The 23,063-nt window shown below is 35.7% G+C and overlaps 1 protein-coding gene across 2 annotated transcripts in view; it reads left to right on the plus strand.

The window, feature by feature from the left end:
• The window catches only part of PPIG (peptidylprolyl isomerase G), a 67,840-nt gene that overhangs the window by 12,028 nt on the left and 32,749 nt on the right, over nt 1-23,063 (plus strand). For both annotated transcript variants that reach the window (XM_036746247.1, XM_036746248.1), the window contains exons 2-6: nt 13,845-13,904; nt 14,657-14,812; nt 15,901-15,975; nt 17,522-17,629; nt 22,749-22,793. In XM_036746247.1, coding sequence (XP_036602142.1) covers nt 14,752-14,812; nt 15,901-15,975; nt 17,522-17,629; nt 22,749-22,793 — 289 coding nt within the window. In that variant the 5' untranslated portion in view covers nt 13,845-13,904; nt 14,657-14,751. The remainder of the gene's footprint in view (nt 1-13,844; nt 13,905-14,656; nt 14,813-15,900; nt 15,976-17,521; nt 17,630-22,748; nt 22,794-23,063) is intronic.

Genomic DNA, 23,063 nt, shown 5'->3' on the forward strand with positions numbered 1-23,063 from the left:
GCCCTCCTTTGCAGTCTTCTTACATGTTATATTCCTATAACTCTGTGGTCCAGTCATACTGGCCTACTTGCTAGTCCATGCTACTCCACGCTATCTCTCTTTGCCTTTGATCTGATATCTTTAATACCTGGAATTTACCCTCTTCTCTTTTGCTTCTTAGAACCTCAAGTTTTCTTTAAGGTTCAACGTACGCTCCCTTCCATATGAAAGCTTTCCAGATTTTCCTCAGCTCCTACTGCCTTCCCCCTCAAAATTACTCTTTATTTTTTATATACCTTAATATTAACTCTGACACTATTAACTATTATAGGTCTGTTATTGATTTGCAAAATTGTAGAGGGAATTTTCCATGTTGGAATTTACTTTAAAACAATGAAATCACTGTTACAGAACCCATTCACCTCCACCCCCACCCCCACCACAAAAAAAAATTTTTAATGTGTTTAAAAATGATGCTTAAATTCATGTTGGTTGATTGAGATCACAGTTAATAACAAATGACTAAAGAATTGGGAGATCTTTACTAACGATTAGTTATTTTAAATATTTTTTTAGAGTCTCAGCATGGCAAAGTAGATAGAAGCCTGGTCATGAAGTCAAGAAGACCCTATGTTCACAGTGTAGCTATGTCACCATGGGCAAGTCACTTAATGTCTTAATGAGATTTAGGTAGTCCAATATTTATTCATGAAAGGGTTCAATGAATTCAATGAAAAGACCAATAATGAGTCTGTTTTAAATACTACAGACCTGTTATTGATGTTCACTGGCAGAGGGAATATTCCACATTGGAATTTACCATTTAGCGATGAAATTACAGTTCCAGAACCCATACTTATTCCCCTCCCCTCCCAAAAAGAATTTTTTTTAATGTGTTTTACATTTGGTTTTTGTCTTTGGTTATAGAGGAAAATTAACTGGGTAGATTTTTGAAAGGTTCTCTTGTCAACATGGAATTCTACATATTTGTTTAAATAACATCAGCTCCCAATAGGGCTGCTGCTTCAGCTTAAATAATCTTGCCATAGGCATTTTTCTTTTTGTACAAATGGAGTCCAATTCATGAACTTCCAGTTAGACTTTGTAGTTTTCTGAAAATCAGAACATTGCATATTGATTATTTTTAAAAATAGGTTTTTATTGATATCTTTCTTTTATATCACCTAGGTTTCCCTTTGCCTCCTTCCCAGAGAAGAGCCATCTCTCATTACAAATTTTTAAAGAAAGAAAAGGAATAGAAAAAAGAATAACAAAACAAATCTATTATGTCAAAAATAGCCTGTTATTTTTAATGTTCACAACCCCTGCTTCCCACCTTTCTCCCATCTCTGCAAAGGAGCTAGAAGAAATCTTCCTTCCTTGGGGCCATGCTTATTCTTTATAATTTGACCACATTTATTTTGATTGTTTAATGCTAATAGTTCTTAACATTTAAATTTATATAGTCAGTTGTGTATATTGCTTTCCTAACTCAGCTTTTCTTCACATCAGTTCGTGTGTTTCCATGCTTTTCTGTAGTCATCTTACAGTACAGTAATATTCCATTATATTCTGTGCCATAATTTTTTTAGCTGTTCCTTAATCATTTAGCATATCATTTGTTTCTAGTTCTTTGCAACCATCGAAAGTGCTGCTATAAGTATTTTGATGTATATTTTGTCCTTGAACTCCTAGCAGTATGTGCCTAGCAATAGAATCTCTGGGCCAAGTGTATGGGCATTTTCATCACTTCGCATAATTACAAATTGCTTTCCAGAACGAATGTATTAATTCACAACTTCACCAAGAATACATTAGTGTAGTACCTGTCTTTCTATACCTTCTCCAAGAATGCATTAGTGTAGTATCTGTCTTTCTATACCTTCTCCATCATTGACTATTCCCTTCTTCTGTCATCTTTGCCAAATTGCTGGCTGTGAAGCAAAACATCAGGGTTGTTTTGAGCTTATTTTTACAACTAAGTTTATTGACATTGACTTCCTTGGTTTTTTTTGTTTTTTTGTTTTTGTTTTTTTTTTTGAACCCTGAAGCTTCAACCCCTGCAGTTTGCAGACTGTATTTTTGTATAAATATGGAAATATTTTTATATATAAAACTATTTTATCAGATATATACGTGTCACAGAAACTTGTTAGCTTTAGTACATGATTTAAAATTTATTTTAAAATAGATCCTTTCTGGTGAACTTACATAAGTCACTTTATGAAAAATGCATAAAACTGAATTTTGCATGTTACTTTTATTTCTTTTCAACATTACCAACCACAGTCTTCCTCTTGTTATGTCTTGAAAAATCTGCAAGTGTTAGATGTTCAACTATTTTTGTCAGTTTTTAGCTTTTATTTTGTATTAGTTTAAAAAGGAATGAAAGGTAGCATTATTGTGGTATAATGCATACATAGGGAGCCTGCCTGGAAGCCAAGAAAACCCGAGTTCATATCCTTCTGACACATAATGACTGTATGACCCGGAGTAGTACTGTCCAGAATACAGCCCAGGGGCCGCATGTGATTTTATGCAACCTGCCTGTGGGTTTTAATTCTCATGAGTGGAAAAAATAATAATTTGCATGGAATGCATATTAGATTTTTTAATTCCATCAGTAATAAATAATGTCATTGATGTTAATTTTCTTTGGTGTTTTTAAGCAGTCTTATGGACAGAACATATTGCACAGAATTTTCAATCAATCTGTGGGATGCATTCCCTCTGTACGATGCAGACTAGTCAGTATGCACCTACCTCTATACTGTTGTGTTGTTGCTTTGTTGTTTTGTGTTTGCTTTCACACTTCTGCGTCTTGACCTGTCATATTGGTGACACACGTTCCCCCACTTTCTGTTAGTGTACTGTATTTTTTATTCTGGGGGCAGTCCTCGAATAATTATTTTATTTTAATGTGACCCTAAGATAACCTAAGGTTAGACAGCCCTGCTCTAGGCAACCCTCTCAGCCAGGAGTTCTTTTTGGTGTCATGTGTTGGTAAACAAAATGGGCTCTTAGCACTCAGTTCAACCAAGTGCCCTTGAAGAGTTTGGCCTTTGTTTCCTTGATTAGATTAAGAGTACTTGGTGACCTCTTTGCCTCAGGGGAGGGCCTAGTTTACATGAGTTTGAGTGACATGTTTGGGACATCAGAGGCTTTTAGACCATGTGGGTTTAAGTCACCTCTTTGTGACGATTTTAGGTCACATGGGTGAGTCGCATGTGTCACTCACCCTTGATCCTGAAAAAAATATAAAACCAGGGGTTGGCTTTCTCTTTTTCGGAGCTCTTACCCACAGCCATGGTGGCGCGTGTGACTCTGGGCCAGCCCTTGTTATGAGCTCCCGGGCTGAACCTAGATGTTGGTAACTATGAATTGTATTTGGCCTGTCTGTCGATGTTTGTAATTTGTTTGTATTTTTCTCTGAAGTTCAGGATGCTGGCTTTTTCCCCTGAACTAAGTGAATGATATTTGTATGCTGGATTAAAATAAACTTGTTAACCCCTTAACGTTGCTTTCCTTAGTAAAGCAGATCAAAAGAACCTGAGCTTTTGCAGCATGCTGGTAGCATGTTTGTTGTTGGGCTTGTGTTGGTCTTTCACCCCTACAACGGCTGCTAGCCAGATTGTTGAAACATGTCATAAACCCCTTTCAGAATTATGTTTTTAAAGACATAAAGTGAAATACATAGAATGGCAAAGAAAGCCAATTATTTTGAAATATAATTATCAAAATTATATATTTTCTAAAGTTCATAGGTTAAGAACCTTTTTAAAAGGTTCATGGGTCCCAGGTTAAGAACCCTTACTCTAAACTAAGGTTGTTAAGTTGCAGCTAAGGTATGAGTCTGCACTGGTAGAGGAGGTTTCCTCACCAGTAAGTTCCTTATGCCAGTGAAATCACAGCTGCAGTCCTTATCCCTGTCCCTGGAAAAGCAATATGGGGGAACCTCATTGTCATGTTTGTGACATTAGTTGAAACCTAAAATCTTGAATTCTGGCGAAACTCACAGCTGTGTTTCTAATATTACTCATATTTTCAGTGTCTGTTATCATCAAACAGTTGTCTTAAACAGGCATGTATGCACATGGTGTTCTTATGGCTCTTTCAATCTGTTTTCAACTTTTCTTAAGGTATTTTACTTAAATAACTAGTCTGAAACATAAAATTTAAACAATTTAAACTTTAAAAAGTATGTGCATGATGTATAATATATCAGATTGCTTACTCGGGGGGAGGGAGATAATTTGGAAATCAACATTTTTAAAAATATGTACTTGCAGGTGTGGAAAAAAATAATATTGAAAGTAAAAATATTAGGTGAGAGGTTGGAAGAGGGAGAGAATTTGGAACTCAAAATGTTAAAAAAAAAGACAGTTTTTTTAAAAGTATGTGCGTGAATTTAAACAACTATGAGGTACCACCTCATACCTATCAAAATTTTTTAAATGAATATTAAAAAGTGTCTTTACAGGTAATTGGAAAAAATAAAATACTGTTTCTTTTTAAAAGTATATGCATGCTTGATAAGCATGTATGTACATGTCTACACGTATGTATATATACATTGTCTACTTCACAAAGAGACTTTATTTTAGGTGATACACTATTTACATTTTAAAGCTATAATTCTGTTTTTTATTTTATAAATGTGTTAGAAAATTACAACTAAAACACTGACATGAACAAGGACTAATTTAACATGTGAAAGTGATTATCATTTTGTTGAAAACAAGTGTGTGTATCCTGGCTAATTTTAATTTTACAAAATTATTTTAAGCATTTAAAAAATTAACCTGTCCTTCCCACTCCTTTTCCCCATTGGCAAATTAAAGAATCAACAACAAATCCCTCAATATGTATTGATATAGTCTGGTAAAACATATTTTCATGTTAGTTAGCCGTGTCCAAAAATGTATGTCTCCTGCTGTTAATTTTATCACTTCTCTGCTTGGAGTTGAGTGTCAGGTTTCATTTTCATCGTTTTGGATACTTGCATTGATCAGAGTTCTAAAGTCTTTCAAAAAAAATTTTTTATAATGGTATATTATCACTGTATAAATTTTTCACCTAGTTCTGCTCACTTCACTCTCCATCAGTTCATAAAGTCTTTGTAATTTCTTCAGAAATTTTCCATTTCGTTATTTCTTATGGCACAAAAATATTCTGTTACATTTATATGCTACAGTCCCTTTAGTTATTCTGCACTGGGAGGACGCCCTCTTATTTTCCAGTTTTTGTCTACTACAATAAGAGCTGCTATAAATAATTTTGCGTATATGAATCCTTTCATCTTCTCTTGAATTGCTTTGAGGGTCAAAGGATATGCACGTTTTGGTAGCATTTTCTAAGCGCACCATAGTATCACATTCTGTAAAATGGGAATAATAATAGCACTTACCTCCTAGAATTGTTGTAAGGATAAAATGAAATAATATTTGGAAAGCGTTTTGCAAACCTTAAAGCACTATATAAATCCTAGTATTTCATCACATTAATATACCATAACTTTTTTAGCCATCCGCATTTTATGATTACCTCATTTTCTAGTTTTTGGCTACCACAAAAAGAGCCACTCTAAATATTTTGGATATGTGTGTCTTTCTCTTTCTTTGAATTCTTTGCGTCAGAGGGCATATAGTTTAACAATTTTTTTCTCAATAGTTCCAAATTGCTTTCCATAATAGCTAGACTAGTTCACAGTTCCAGTTCATTAATGTACTTATTTTTCCCCTCAAACCCTCCAGCATATCTCAGTTTCTTTTTTTGTCAACTTTGTTGATCTGTGTGAGGTAGTACCTCAGAGTTGTTTTAATTTGCATCTCTCTGATCATTAATCATTGAGAACATCATTTCTTTGATCATTGGTAATTTAGAACATTTTTTCACATGACTATTGATAGCTTGGATTTCTTTGGAAAACTGCTTGTTTATATCCTTTGATCATTTATTAGGGAATGTCTTTTATTATTAATTCCCCTCTCCCCTCCAAAAGCTCCTAGGTTCATTAATTTGTTAGAAACTTTTGGTTCAATTTTCTTAATCTCTTATTTGATTTTTTCAGGATTTTCATTTTGATCATTAATTAGAGGGGTTTAATTAATTGGTTTTTTAGTTGTGTGCCCAATTTGTTGATCTCTTCCTCTTATTGATGAAAGTGTTTAGAAATGTAATTTTTTCCCTAAGTACTGCTTTGCATCCTAAAAATTATGTTGTATATTGCCTTTGTTGTTGTTATCTTTAATGAAGTTATCAAATATTTTTATCATTTGTTCTTTGGCTTATTTTAGTTATTTGGTTTCGGATTAAATTTTAATATTTGGTCAAATTCCCTTTTATTGAATATATGTTTTATTACAATTATGGTCTGTAGGAGATGCATTTGATATTTCTGCTTTTATGCATTTGTGAAATTTTAATGCCCTAATATGTGGTCGGTTTCTGTGCCTTTCCTTTCTGTTCCCATTCATTATTCTCCAGAGGCATGGAGACCTCTGATTTTTCTAAAATTCTCTTCAGGTCTTTCACTTCTTGTTTACTTTGTTGTTGTTGTTTAGATTTATATTGGTCTGAGAGGGGTAAATTGAGGTCCCTTACTATTTTAGTTTTACTATTTCTCTTTGTAACTTATTTAACTTTTTCTTTGAGAATTTAGATGATATGCCATTTGGCACATAAATTTAATATTGACATTAATTCATTGCCTACAGTACCTTTCAGTAAAATGTAGCTTCCCTATTTATTTCTTTTAATTAGATCTCTTTTGCAGTTGCTTTGTCTGAGAGCATGATTGTTACTCCTGTTTTTATTACTTCAGCTAAAGCATGATAGATTTTTCTTTAGCTCCTTATTTAAACTCTATGAGCATCTTTCTGTTTCAAGTTTCTTGTAATTGGATTCTAGTTTCTAATCCATTCTGCTAGCATCTTCTATTTTATAATGCAAGTTAATGCCATTCACACTCAAAGTTATGATTGCTAATCGTGTATTTCCGTGTAGACAGTGAATTAATATTAATAATTAAACACATGCACTAAATGGCATAGTACTGAGATCTCTGTTCCCTCTATCTCTCAGTACTTTCTCAGGGCATTTTACTCGTGTTCTTATTCACTTTCTAATTTCAACCCAATAGTTAGCCATTTCAGCTCTTCACACTGTTGTTCCTTGCTCTTGAATCTTTTGCCAAAAATTAGCCCTGAATTACTTCCACCATCTGCTTCCCATTTTCCTACTTAGAAGCTACTGGAAATTACACATCCAACTTAGAAGTAAGTGTAGCACTCCATGAAACGTAAATGCATTTTATGAAAATTTTAATGGAAATACATTGTGGCAGATTCTGTCTTCATTGCGTGGCCACACCTTTTGCTGAACTTAATTAACCTATGTCTATCATCAAAAGCAGACAGCCATCAAAGAGGACATAAGTGCCCTGGATGTTGGCTATATTTAGTTCCTGGGAATTTTCATTTTTTGATTTCTTTCAGGAGGTGAATGTTGTATCTTTTTCTATATCATTTTTGCCATTTACTTCTAAGTGATTTGGACAGTTTTCTATTAAGATTTCTTACAATAGAATGTCTAGGCTTTTTTTTTTTTTGTCATGGTGTTTAGGGATTGCAGTGATCACTTTTTTTTTCCTCCTTGATCTGTCGCACCAGTTCTTTTTATGAGGTACATTTTCCTTTCAGTCTGTTGACTTTTAATCTTTCTTGTTGTCTCATGGAATCATTGACTTCTTTTGTGAGTTTGATGCTTGGGCAAGATTTTGTACTTCTTGTACCAAGCTGTTTATTCCCTTTCAAATTCTTTCTTCCTTAGCTCTCATTTCTTTTCCAGTTGTTTCCTCTAGCACTCTCATTTATTTAAAAAAAAAAAAACTTTTAAAGCTATTTTTGAATTCTTGCTTGGTTTCTCACAGGAATTCTAGTTTAATTTGTGTCTATACTGTTTTTCCTTTTGAGTTTTGTTCATTCTAGCCTACTACTTTCTGACTTTGAACTTGATGTTATGGCCAGACCTTCTTCTGTAGGAAAGGACCTTGGTGGTCCTGTTGCTGTTTTCTTGGGTTGTGTGGTTCCTGTATTCCAAGGACAGCCTAGACTGGGATCTGTGGTGCTCCTAAATGGTCTCATCACTACCCCTCTAGGCTGAGCTCTGCAAGTTCCTGACCTAGGTTTGCAGTGGATTGCTGCTGGACTCAGAAGACACTATCAGCCAGCTGGGAAACTGCCAGTTGGGAAGGGCAAACCTGCATATTTTCCTTTAATCTGGGATTCCTGCTCTGATTATTCTTCTGTAGGCTTTAGATTCAACTAGAAATTGTCACACGTCCAAAAAGAGATTTAAAAAAAAAACAAATCTATATGTACAAAAATATTTGTAGCAGTACAGTTCTTCTCTAGTGGCAAAGAATTAGAAATTTTAGGGGATGTCCATCAGTTGGGGAATCACTGAACAAATTGTGGTATGTGATTGTGATGGAATATTGTTGTGCTATAAGAAATGATGGGGGCAGCTAGGTGGCGCAGTGGGTAGAGCACCAGCCCCGGAGTTAGGAGGACCTGAGTTCAGATCCGACCTCAGACACTTGACACACACTTACTAGCTGTGTGACCTTGGGTAAGTCACTTAACCCCAATTGCCCTGCTTTCCCCCCTCAAAAAAAAAAAAAGAAATGATGAGCAAGATGCTTTCAGAAAAACTTGGAAAGACTTACAGAAGCTGATGCAAAGTGACCTGTACTGTGTACAGAGTAACAAGCAATATTGTAAGATCATCAACTGTGAATGACTTGGGTATTCTAAGCAATACAGGATCCAAGACTACTCTGAATGACTAATGATGAAAAATGCTATCCATCCCCAGAGAAAGAACTGATAGTATCTGAATAAAGATTGAAGCATATTTTTTTACCTTATTTTTCTTGAGGTTTTTTTTTGTCTGTGTTTTCTTTGACAACATGACTCATATGGAAATATGTTTTGCGTAACTACACATGTATAACCTATATCAGATTGCTTGCCTTCCCAATGAGGGCAGTGGGGATAGAATTTGGAACTCACAGTTTTAAAAACAAATGTTAAAAATTGTTTTTACATATAATTGGGGGGAAATAAAATACTGAACACAATTTAAAAAAAAAAGATTTTATATTTGATCCTGAAAATGACAAGAAGCCATGAGATGGTCAAATCTGTGCTTTAGAAAGATCACTTTGACAGTTGAATTGGAGAATGGACTGGAGTGGGGAGAGACTTGTGACAGACAGCCCGACTGGTTGCTATTACAGTAGTCCATGCATGAGGTGATTTGGGCCTGCATCAGGATAGTGGCAGTGGCAGAGGAGAAAAAAGGGCATATATGAGAGATATTTGGAAGGTAAAATCAACAGGCCTTGACAATGGATTAGATTGGGAAGGAGGTTACTGGAAAGAAGGATATACGGACCCTGAGTAACAAGGAGAATGACTGATGCCCTCAACAATAGTAAATAAGTTTAGAAGAGGAAAGTATTTGGAGGGAAAGATAATGAATTCGTTTTGGGACTTTGAGTATAAAATGTCTGCAGGACATCCAAATGTCCAGTATGCAGATGGAGAAGGGAGACTGGAAAGAAACAGAGAGGTGGGGATAAGTAAGTTGAGAATCACCAGCATAGAAGTAATAATTAAATCCATGGGAGCTGAAGAGATGACCAAGTAAAATAGTATATAGAAGGAAGAACAGAGAAGGTAGGTGGTAGGGATAATTCAGTTAGGATTTGGTAAGGTGTGATCAGTGACAGAACAAGGGAGTAATTCTGGTTTTGAAAGTAGAGAATATTGTAGAGTTCATCAAGGAGCTAGGATGAGGAAAAGGAGGGGTAAGAAATGTGGGGAAAACAGGGTTGATGGCCTACATTTCTGGCTGAAGTTGTTAGAGGGGACAGTGAGAACAAAGAATGGATTTAGGGAATAATAAAACATAGGGAAAGAAGGAATAATAGGTGATTATGTTTGGGTAAATGATACTTCATTATGCTTGATTATTAAAGTAGAGTATTTGTAGAAGTTAGTGAAATGTGTATGGCTGAGGTGGAATAGAAGTCATGGGAATTTTGTTGATTGATGAACTGGAAGGTTAGGGTATTTGAAAACAACTATCAAAATGTTGACTGAAAAGCACAGAAAATATGAAATCTCAACATATTTCTTGTTTATGAACTAAAAAAAAAACACTCATTTGATTCTGTGTAAAGAAGATGCACCTAAAGACACTCCAAAAAGGTGACTACTGTGCTTGTATCATAATCATCTGGTATTCCTTGAAAAAAGCCTTCATTTGACTCTACCATTCCCTCAATTTATCATTGCCCTATAGTCTCCAACCATGTCCTGTATTTCTTTGTCAAAACTGCTTGAAAAAGTTGTTCAAGCTACTTCCACTACTTTCCCTCTCATCAACCTTTTGCAGCCTTGCTTTTGACCTCAACACTCCACTGAAACTACTTTTTCCAAAGTTACCAAACTACCTTTTACTTGTCAAATCTGACCATCTTTTCTCAGTTGGTTATCCTTCTTAACCTCTCTACTGTGTTCAAACTGTTGACCATCCTCTTCTCTATATGCTCTTAACTCCCTAGGTTTTCATGACGCTACTTCTTCCAAGTTCTGCTCCTACCCTTCTGAGTACTCCTCAGTTTCCTTTGCTGGTCCATCATTCATATCATGCCACCTAACTCTGGGCATTATCCCAAGACTGTTCTAGGCCCTCTTCTCTCTCTATGCTCTTATTCATTGACCTCATCAAATTTCACATGAAAGTTTTTTTGATTACTTCCAACTGCTTAGTTGGCCCTTCCTCCCAAACTACTTTGTATGTAATTGCATCAATTCCATATATACTTACAGATGTGCTTTCTATCTTACCCATTAGAAGGTAAGCTTGGGAGTCAGGGTTGCTTCATTCATAGTCTTTGTTTCTTTCATATTTAGCATGATAGGTGCCTAATATTTGATTGAAAGATGTAATAACAAATAACTTTGTTCAGATTAGTGGTTATTAACATCAATAGGAAGATATAATTTGACCAAAGATGTTTATTGGAGGATGTTGAAGGCAGAGTACAGATGGAACAGTTATTTACCATTGATGGTGGGGTCCTCCAGCTCCTTTTGTTTGTGGATGCCATTGTGTTCATTGCACCAGGCCCCAGAACATTTCAGGCCATGTGTATCTTGAATAGATTCTTCAGGTGGACAGCCAGCCATAGAATTAAAGAGGCATAAAAAACACCAAATTACATATAGAAAGTATTTTTAATGACTCCAAGCTTTCCATTGAAAAAAAGGGTGATCGTTTTCTACATCAATATTAGGGATTATAGGATCACAAATTTAGAGCTAGGAGAAACCATAGATCTCTTCTATCCCAGCTTCTTCATTTTACAGTTGAGGAGCTTGAGACCCAGAGTGGTTAAGTGACTTTGCCAAAGTCGTAGAGGTAATGAGCAGCAAAGCACAGACAGGTCATCTGACTCCAAATGCATTATTCTTCCAGTGGCTGTGAATTATCGTATGTGAGGGAGATGCTCAGTATATAGTACCATGGACAAAAACCAAGAAAAGCAAGGAAACAAACACATAGCATAAATATGGCTAGAATAGTTGAAGATAAAATTGAAAAGGTAGACTGTTCTTATCATAGAAGATCAGGGTCAACTTTTTTCTTGTAGCCATTGGGAAACCATATTTTGCCTGGTGGCTGTGAAAAGTCTTGTTGCCTATCCTGTATCATGTTATAGAAAATACTTTGACAGTGTTACTTTGGGAAAAAAACTTGATATAGTAACTACATCTCGATGAGGGGGGGAGAAAGAAAATGGAGAAAGGTCAGGTTAATCCCCACCTCCCACCCGGACATAACTAGAAGTTAGTTCATGTTGCCTTAAGTGATATTTTCCCATATGCTTTTTCTCCGAAGACTGAATAAGTCCACTTCCCATTGTGCAATGTTTAAGCCAATCTTTGCTCAGTTCTTTTTGAAAGATATTAAACATAAACAAATAGATATGAAAGTTAGGAAGGAAGAAAGCAAGAATACCTCTAAGAGGCAGGCCACCTGTTAATAAACACTACTTCATGTTCTAACACATTTACAAAGCATGGAAACAAAGTGTGTAAAAATTTTATTGACGTATTTTTTGTTCTGAAAATAATTTTGATTAAAAGGACTAAAATTGCAGATTAGGGATGCTTTGATTTCTAGATCCTATAGGTAAAATTATATGTAAGAACTGAAATAGCTTATTTTGGGGATCCTAGAACCAGGAATTCTCTGGCCACAGACTATTTACTGTGTGAATTGGGTTCCCTCAGAATTCATTCTGGGTATATTCACTTTTATCCCAGTACATTTTTACTGGGGACTTGGGGGTGTTTTGCATGTGTGTAGTTTTAATAGAAACTAGATTTATAAGTTGTTTGAATCTGATCTTAACTTTGTAGGACTATACAGTGTTATATTGTCTGCAAACTTTGTTAACAATTCAAACCTGTTAGAAGAGTTATCTGGAAATGCTTTATATCTAGAAATTTAGATGGACTTTTTGTCTTTCAAAATTTTCATTTTTCTTTTTTTTTACAACACATTCATTTGTGAATATATCCTTCCATTTGCCCCCTAACCAGTGAGTTATCTTTTTAAAAACTTTTTTGACATAAAAAATGTTCAGTGCCTGAATGTATGTAATTGTTTTTATCTTGGCCTTCTGTGACTACATTTGATTATCAAATAAGGTAGACTTAATACATTTTAACATATCATTCAAAATGTTGGTTATTTGTAGGAGACATAGTCCTGACCTCCATTCTATTTTTTTTCTTCCTAATGCCTTTTAGAAAATTGTTCCAGGACAGTTGATAGTCCGGGACAACAAGATTTTTCATAGTAACAAAGGGACAGGAAGCACCTTGAGTTACTTTCTTAACTACCAGTTTACATTTTATGTATTTAAAAAAAAATTTCTAAGTGTTCTACACATTGTCTCTACCTTAAACATTTAGTTATATCATTTTTTGGCCTCACTAATAGTGAGTATCTACAGTCCAGAAACATCTACTTTGTGCTACGAAAGTGAAAAAGTAAAAATCAGTCATTTAGAAAAAGCATGGTAGATTAAATTAAAAACATTTCACGTTATACCGATATCCAAATATGCTATATGTGTACTTTATTAAAAAGACATTAATATTTCTCAGATCTCTAATGTCACAGATGGATGTGATTGTTGCTTTTTTCCAGTGCATATGGGCTTTAATATTGTGCCTGAAAAATTCATCACTTTTTGGCTCACCTGGTGATTGAGTCACAGTGTACTTAGGCTGTTCCTCAGATAACATAGTCTAGACCCATAGACAAAACATTTTTAGCTTGGTAGGTCCTATTGGAACTTGTTTTCTGCTGGTATAACCTCTTGAGAACTGAGAATAGGTAATCTCTATATACTACAGTGAGGGATCAGAGTAAGATTAGACCAAATGACATTTTTGTCAGGTTTTCTGCTAACTGAACTGTAAATTTATTGTTTCATGGAATTTGTATCTACCTCAATAGAGCAATATTATTATGGGCTTCCAGCTAAGATATAGAAACAGCCTATTAAAACATAATGTTATTGATGTTCACTAAAATGAGATCCTTGCCTATATTTTGCATGCATTTTTTCTTTAGTGTCAAATATTGAAAAAACAAAACCTCAGCAATGCATGTTTAATAGATTCCATCTTCCTCTAGTAATTTGGCACTTTTATTATGGATAGATTATTTTGTATATATAAACTATCAAGTAATCCTACCTTTCTCATTTTTTCTAGGTAAAAGTAGAATTGGATTAGTTGGTCAGTTTTCAATTTTTTTGTCTTCTCAGTTTAAAGGTAAATCTAGTTGTTTTGCTACCTTTTCTTTACGAACTTTAAAGTTTTTAGAGTATAAATTGTACCTAACTGGTTAGGTTTACAATTTAGTCTTCCATTTGCAAAATTGTAATTGACATGAATCTCAGTTAAAGGCTCCTAATTGAATCGATTGATTAAACTACACACACAGCTTCAAGGATGTGTCATTGCATCCAGATGAATGCTCCTTTCACCAGTGCAGATTGTAGTCCTCAAAAATTTGGCATGGCTCTGGTCATAACACTTTTCACTCTAGATCCAACCTAGTAATGAACTTTGCTGAATTTAACTAGGCTAGTCTTTGAAAAGCCAAAAGAACATATATTGTACTCAGAGACATTCCAGCTTGATACTTGTCAAATCCTTTGTGCTCCATTTGTATAGCCTTGTAGAACCCAGAATTATTTATCTAATATGATGAAGCATGGGAATAGTACTTATAGTGGAAGTTGCATATATCCGTATATATTTTCTTAACAACTTCATTCACTTCAACAAACACATATTAAGAATATATTATGTTTGAAACATTATTTAGGATCTAGGGGTAAAATGACAAAGTTTCAACAGATCCACCAGAATCCATAAGAGGAAAAATATATCATTTCCCCATGTTTTAAGATCACAGATCTGTTGAAACCCTGAATTTAAACTGATAATTTTATTTGATTCATTAAATAATTTAAAGTAAGTACTGCCTCAATTTCTATGTATTCTGTTTGTTTCTCCAGAATTTATCTGCAGAAGTTGCCAAGAAATTGTTGCTGGTCAAATACAGATTTTTTTAAACCTGTGTTTTGAATGTAGTTTAGAAGTATTTGAAACCATGGGAATAAAGGTCCAACGTCCTCGATGTTTTTTTGACATAGCCATAAACAATCTACCTGGTAAGAAAATGACTTCACATTTTAAAAAAAATTTATCTTTTTAAAATAGTATATATTTTAAGTAGATCTATATTAAATGAGAAGCAATGTGGAATAAGTTGATAAAGAACTAGCTTGGGAACCAGGAAAACAAGTTCAGCCTTTTGACACATGCTGGCTGTGTGACCCAATCATTCCTAGGCAGCTCTTTTAAGATTTTAAGTTGCAAAGAAGGTGCTGACCTGCTTTGGTAGAAGGAGTTTGCTAACCTGGGATCTCCCTGTACTGATAAAATCACAGGATCAGTCCCTAACTTATATATTTAAATAATGTTCAAAGCTATTTTAAAATATGTTGTTTGTTGTTTCGTTATTTTTAGTTGTGTCTTACTCTTCTTGACCCCATTTGGGGTTTTCTTGGCGGAGAAACTGGAGTGGTTTGCCATTTCTTTTTCCACCTCATTTTACAGAAGAGGAAACTGAGGCAAACAGGGTTAACTGACTTTCCCAGGGTCACATAGCTAGTAAGTTTTTGAGGCCAGATTTGAATTCAGGAAGATGAATCTTTCCGACTCTAGACGCAGCACTCTACCCATTTCATTACCTAGCTGCCCTATTTTATTTTTTTTGTTTTGTTTTGTTTTTATATTTAGTTTTCAGCATTGATTTTCACAAGAGTTTGAATTACAAATTTTCCCCCCATTTCTACCCTCCCACCCACTCCAAGATGGCATATATTCTGGTTGCCCGTTCCCCAGTCAGCCCTCCCTTCTATCACCCCACTCCCCCCCATCCCCTTTTCCCTTCCTTTCTTGTAGGGCAAGGTAAATTTCTATGCCCTATTGCCTGTGTATCTTATTTCCTAGTTGCATGCAAAAACTTTTTTCTTTGTTGTTGTTTTTGAACATCTGTTTTTAAAACTTTGAGTTCCAAATTCTCTCCCCTCTTCCCTCCCCACCCACCCTCCTTAAGAAGGCAAGTAATTCAACATAGGCCACGTGCATATAATTATGTAAAACCCTTCCACAGTACTGTGTGAAAGACTAACTATATTTAGCTCCTTCCTAACGTATAGCTGTCCTGTTTTAAACTGTATGTTCTCTTTTTCAGCTGGAAGAGTTGTCTTTGAATTATTTTCTGATGTGTGTCCCAAAACATGTGAGAATTTTCGATGTCTTTGTACAGGTTTGTAGATATTTTCATCTGCTTTATGAAGTCAGATTTTATAGTGACTTTTTTGTTATGTTTGAGGATTTCTTCTTAAGGATGTGAAGCTGAATGAATGGTGGAAGGATTGTGCTACCCATGAAAGAAATAGATTCAGAAGAGGTGGATGTGAGGGGAAAGATAGGTTCTGTTTTAGACATGATGAGTTTGAGATGCCTGTGGAAGTCCAATGGGAGATTGGTTATATGGATTAAAAAATAGGAATCATCTGCATAGAGATGATAATTAAAACCATGAGAGCTGATGCTATCACTAAGAGACTAGGACAAAGCCTTGAGTTATTCCTGATGTATGTAATGTGTCTAATGATACCAGAAAGGAGACTGAGAAGTAACAGTCACACAGTAAGAGAGTTGAGAGGGAGTAATAATTCTCTACCCAAAAAAAATCATATTTATATGTAATTCAAATCATTCATATCATTGCTTCTTGTTTTATCTTGAGGGAAGATTAGAAAAGGTTGATCATTTACTTTTGTAAGTCACTTGTGGTTTTAAAAGCCATGTCTTTTAAAAGCAGTTAAGAATATTTTCTTCATTTGAAGAACTGAATATTAGACTACTTGAATAATGCATCAGTGTTGGAAATTGATTAAAAATAGTATTGTCTGGGGCATATGTTTCACTGGGACAGTTACATATTCATATTTAATTGAAGAGAAACACACTGGAATGGACTTTGATACTAACAGCTTGGGGGAGGAGTTAAAATGATACATGAAAACTTTAAAAATTACTCATTAAAGATAGTGGCAGATTTTTTTTAAATGGCTAGAAAACATTTTTAAAGAGCTATAGTGAATTAACGTGCAAATTACTCTAAATCCACTTTTTCCCTTTACATTTTCAGATACTATTGTAGAGTTTTTAGTTTTGTTGATGTTGGTAGTTTGGAAGTTTAGGTGTTTTTTTTCTAGGTGATGATGGAAATGAGAGTTGAAAAGAAAACAAAGTAGTTTTATCCAAAGAGTCCTAGATTGAAATTCACAAAACATGGCTCTTCCATTATTACCTTAGACAAATCACTTTATCTCTCTGGGTCTCAGTTTCCTTAACTGTAAAAAAGGAAATTGAGAATAGGAGATTTTTAAGGTTTTATCAGAGATTCAATTCTGTTTTTAATAAAACTATTCTGTTCTCCTTTCTTCCCATATTTCCTTTCTACAGCACGTATGTTAAATAATATCAGATATTTTCATTACAGAGTAACTATTAAATGGAAAGGAACAAAGAGGAAAAAAGTTTGTTTTAAAGAATTATTCATTATAAAGAATTTATCTTATTCAATTTGAGATACAGCAGATTCAGGAAAGAACTTTTACCTCTATTTTTCCTGTATTTTATAAAGTTTTATAAAAATCTGAAAACACCCAATCAAAAGTGAAAGCTCAGTTTAATCATAATTTTGATTATTGGAAACTCTTTTTTCCAGAGGAGTAAGACAGGTGATATTGATTCTTACTATTCTCTCTTCCTAATAAACCTTTTTCTCCCCCCTCCTTTAGGTGAAAAGGGTACAGGAAAATCTACTCAGAAGCCATTACATTATAAAAGTTGTCTTTTTCACAGAGTTGTAAAGGATTTTATGGTTCAAGGTGGTGACTTCAGTGAAGGTAGGTGAATCATGAAAATTTACTAGTTACACGTAACCACAAATGTATACTAGTAGTAACTATATGAGTAACTGGTCACATATAGGAGAATAACTTATATTCAAAAATCCATTTTTCAAAACCAGTAGCAATTTCTGTTAAAAACCTTCAGTGATCTTCTGATGCATATGATACCTACACGATTAGCCATTCGTTATTGAAACATGATTTACAGCGTTAAAGGTGAGGAAAGAGTACATCCCAGACATGGAGGACATCAAGTGAAAAGGCACAGGGAGACAGGAGATGGAGTACTATGTATGAGAAGTTATAATAAGGAAGCCAGCAAAGCTGGGCCTTTAGTGTGTAAAGGGAAGTAATGTATATAATAAGGCTGAAAAGGTAGATTAGAGCTAAGTTGTGAAGCCAAACGGAAGTATATAGTTGATGCCAACTGTAATTGAGATCCTTTGGAATTTGAGTAGGGGAGAGATAGAGTAAAACCTGTTTTTTAGGAAATTTACTTTGGCAGCTATATGGAGGATAGATTAGAGAGGCAGAGACTTGAGTTAGGGAGATGAGTTAGCAAATCATTGCAAAAATTCAGGTTAGAGGTGAAGAAGCCCTTAACTAGGGTGGTAGCTGTAACAGTGGAGAGAAGGGTGACATAAGCATGATGTTGAAAAGGTAAATCAATAATATTTGACCCTGGTTGCATAGGTAGTTTTGCAGAGAGTCAGCCATGTTGAGTTTGAGATACCCATGGGACATTCAGTTCTAATGTCTAGTAGGCTGTTGAGGATGAGAGAATGAAAGTCAAGAAGACAGACTAGGAATGGATGTATATATCTGGGAGTCATCTGCGTAATGATAATTAAAGCATTGTAAACTGATGAGGTCACAGGGCAGTGTGAAATGGAATTAGCTGTACAAAAGAATTCTGGTTAATACTTATGAATCTCATACAATCCACAGTATCTACAGACACTCCTGCGACCCCTTCATCACTGATTCTCGCCATCCAGAATATTAACGATTCTTTCATTCTCTGAGTGAACCTACTCCAGATATCTGTGATTTCCTGCTGTGTGAAATCCTCCAAAACCTCCCTGAACACAGTATTATGATCCTGTGTTTCTTGCCTCCGTCGCTATATGGCTCACACTTCTGGCTTTTTCTCCGTGTGAGAAACACCATGCAACAAAGTATCATCTCTTGCCTTGGGTTCTGACGTGGTATCCTCCTGTCTAGAGTCTCTCCCCCTGTTACCATGGTAACCAGACTGGCTGCTAGACTCAATCTGGGCTGAACTGAGGTGCACTCTTGACCTCCTTGGCTCTCTTTCTAGCTGATTGCTCATCTTGCTGTGGTATAGGAGAAGTATTCTCATTTGAGTTAGCAGACGTTTCGGTAACTGTCTGGGTTCTCTCTCGTAATAGTCTGTCCCTGCTTTCATATGTAATACAATTGGCTGTGAGTACAATCCAGCCTCATGTAGAGATTTCTGTTGGCATTTCCTTTCCTGGCTCAAAAGTAACTTCTCTGAGACATCTTTCCAAATCTCCGTGTCCATCACTCTGTAGCTTATGTTTCCAGTCCTCACACAGGCTAGTGCCTTTAGACCATTCCCTTGCTAGCGATGAATAAGTTACATCCTCCCATCCTGGTGTGTGGGTCAAAAGACCACTGACTCAAGTAAAAAAAAGAGGTGTCTCGGTTTCTCAAGGCAGGAAAAAAACCCAGAAGCTTTATTTGATCAAGTCTCACGAGAATTGGGCATCTCTCACTACCAAGGCAGGGATAGCAGTGAAGAGAGGCAAGGGAGAGAAGGCAAGCAGGGAGATATATACCCTTGTACAGACAATTCTAAGAAATTCCACCCCAGAGGCTGGACCCCCGTCCCCATTTGCAGAGACAAGCGGCCTCACAATCTAACCAGGAATAAGTTTTTACCCAATACAAGCACAGAAACTGCAGAATTACCTTATAGGGAAACTTTAATGCTAAGATGGCCATTTGTAAGTAGGCCAGGGGAGAGGGAGAGGGGAATATCATCTGGTTTCCCCAAAATCATATGATGTACAGGAAAATGAAACTCAGGCCTGGTGAGGTTCACATCCTAACTAAATTTGTACTGTCTCTATTTGAATATTGCCTTTCCTGAGTTATTCATAGGGAAGCTTTCACAGTCTTATATTCCATTCACAGCTGAGGTGACATCTATAAATCTAAAGGAGGGGGAGAAAGAAATTCCTAAAGGCTAAATAGTCAGATTCCCACAGACTCAAATTTATCCCATTTCCCTTTTCTCTAAATATTGATTCTCAAACATTTTAGATATAAATACATACATATACATATTCCCTGTGAAGCCTTCACACTTTATTCTCTCACTACCTCACACACTGGGATAACCATTTCTTCCTCTAATGCCATTCTACCTGTAAATAGAGGTCTTATACCTTGCAATCCTGTTCATGAAGCCAAATGTATCAGTAAGGTAATAATATCAATGTAGGTGATAATTGTCAATATGCCTGTGTGGTTCTGTATTGCAAAGTATACAAGACTCTCCACATAGAAGGTAGAAGTAAACCATTTATTCACACACCAGAGAACCATATCCCAGAAGCCATATACCCAGTCCATCAGAGCAGTAAAGCATTCAGTACATAATATCACAGCATGGAGCCTCTCCATCCCAAAACCTCTCTGACCCCCTGCTGGGGTCTTCACAAAAACAAACTCACAGTACAGCTAAGTCAGTTTGTTCAGCTCTAACTATCACAACAGCGGCCATTAGCAGTCATTACAGCTTTCACTTTCTCTCATTCATTTCCTGTGGCGTAAGCAGGTCACATGGCCTATTAATGGGTGGGAAAGATCTTCATATCTAAACTGATGCTACAATTATCCAGCAAAGGACACTGAGAATTGCAGTCAGATAGGTAGGAGGAGGACAAAAGGAGAGAAGTGTCACAGAAACCCAGAGGAGGTAAGAATATCCAGTAACAGAGGGTATCATATGTTTATAAAGAAGAATGAGGACTGAGAAAAGATAATCAGATTTAGCAATTAAGGTAGTTTGGCAACTTGGTAGAGCCATTTCAACTGAGTAATGACGTTGGATGTCAGATTGCAAAGGGTTAAAAAATGAGATAGTAGAGAGGAAATGGGGGCAACAGGCATAGACATTTTCCTAGGAATTTGGCTTAGAAAAAGAAGCTGCTACCTTAAGGGAATGGTAGGGTCACATGACAGGGGAGACAAGTATGCCTGTAGGTAGCAAGGAAGTAGCAAGTAAGGAGCCAATGGATAAGAAGAGATTGAGAATTGGGAAGAAGGGCAGTCTGCTGGAGAGATGGGATCAAGCAAGGATGTCTCTTCATAGGTTGTTGAGAAGGGCCATCTCTTCATCCAAGACTAAAATAAAAGAGAGGATAACATTTTGAGATGTAGACAAATGTAAAAGAGGAACCTATAGTGAATTATATCTATTTTCCCTTCAGATATGAAGGTATTGGAGGAATTAATGTGAAGAAGCATAAGAAAAGAGAAGGTTTGGAACAGCTTCTATAGAAATAGGATGGAGAACTAATTAAAAGAGGAGTAAAAGAATTGTTTTGGTGCAGTGAAGGACCAGTTGAGATTAGATAACCAATTTTCTACTGGACTCAGTCAGAACCATGGTTTCCTCCGACTCCATTTAGTAGTAATGGGATAAGTAAGAGCAAAGGAGATGGATGGCTAATATATTCCAGGGTTAAGATTTTACAAGGGACCAAAGGATTTAAAAGTGGAGGATTTAAAAAGGAGTAGAACTGGTTAATTAGGATCAAGATTGGAAAAAGTGGTAAGTGTAAATAGAATAAGGGTGGTAACCTGGGAATACACTGAAAAATGGAAGGGTTAGAGGTGTCAGCAAAGATGAAGAATACATTTAGGAGAAGTATGGCATAGGAAGGATGGAATAATAGGAAGTTATAATCTAATAAATGATTTCAGTAGTTTTCATTGTGGAACTGAAACAGTTATGGGCGATAGCAAAATCAAGGATATGATCATTTCTTAGTATATCTGAGGAATAACAGTAATGACAGTTGAAGAATAGGCTATTTACTGAGATTGAGGTATTACTAAGATGTGCTAAAGTCCTTTAGGATAAGGGTGGGAGTAGTGTGTAGAAGAAAATGGTGAGACAGTCCCTGAATCCATTATAAAAGGAGGGGAAATGGCCTGGGAGCCAGTAGGTATTTGTTGTAAATTTGGTTAGAGTGAACTTCAAATGAGAAGTTGTTGGGTTATGGTAATAGAGGAGAGAGTTTGGAGGTGGGAAGAAAGTGGTATTACAACTTCCCTCTTTAGGATAAGGTATTCCAGGTATTTGTTAGAGCTTGAGAGGAAGAAGTCTAAAATAAAGTGAATATCGGAAAGGATCAGGCAAATGAAAGTGGGATGTGGATAGGGATAAGAGTCACTGGATGTTGAAATACTTTAATTTTTTTTTAACAACTATTGGATTCATTGTCACCAAGAGTGATAGAGTGAGAGAGAGTGGTGTTTGGTATTTTCTCATTTGTTTAACAGTGAATATATACCTCTAGTAGTAGATCAGTTGTTGGACAGAAACCTCAAATTTTGTGTATTAGCCAGTAATCCTTACAGACTCTTGCAGAGGTGTGTAATTCTTAGCACCCTTCGCCTCGTTTGCTGTTACTGACTGAAGAAATGGAATAGTGCTGCACAGGACCGAGAGACATTTTAAAATTATCTGTTACATGGATTGTCTTAGCCGAAGACCTGGTGACAAAACTATTGATAATGAGCCTCTTCATTTAGCTAGGCCAGTCCTTGGGTCCATGCTGAAGATCAGAGTATTGTGGTAGATTCTGCCACAGCTTGCAGTGCATTCACATAGCCTTCAAAACTCTAGCTTCACTTCTGTGCCTTAATGAGGACACAGAGTAGGATTTTTGTGGAACCTATTTACTTTTGTCAGTATTTATCTTTTTTTTTTTTTTTTTTTTTTTTTTTTGTATTTTACTAAACTGAAAATCTATGAGTTGCTGTGACCTTTTAAGTCTTTTAAAAATTTATATTCACATATGAACTCTTTACGTGTTTTATTTTCTGTTCCTAGGAAATGGACGAGGTGGGGAATCCATTTATGGAGGATTTTTTGAAGGTAAATAATTCTCTGTTGATTGGAAATCATTCAGATTTATCAGAAGGGTACTAGGTATAAAGCTTGCTTTTTGGGATGCTTGGGGAAGTATGAAGGATAAAACATAGTTACTTTCAGTCCAGTATGTGCTATTAGTCTGACTAATCGTTTGTCATTGGGAAGAATGCACAGATAATCAAGTTCAAGATCTCTTAGGTCATCAGTATATAAATTATTTAAAGAAGTATTTGTAGACTTTAGTCACTTGTTTCCTCTGTATTCTAATTCCAT

This window comes from Trichosurus vulpecula, chromosome 2 (assembly GCF_011100635.1).
Source record: "Trichosurus vulpecula isolate mTriVul1 chromosome 2, mTriVul1.pri, whole genome shotgun sequence".
Classification (NCBI taxonomy): Eukaryota; Metazoa; Chordata; class Mammalia; order Diprotodontia; family Phalangeridae; genus Trichosurus; species Trichosurus vulpecula.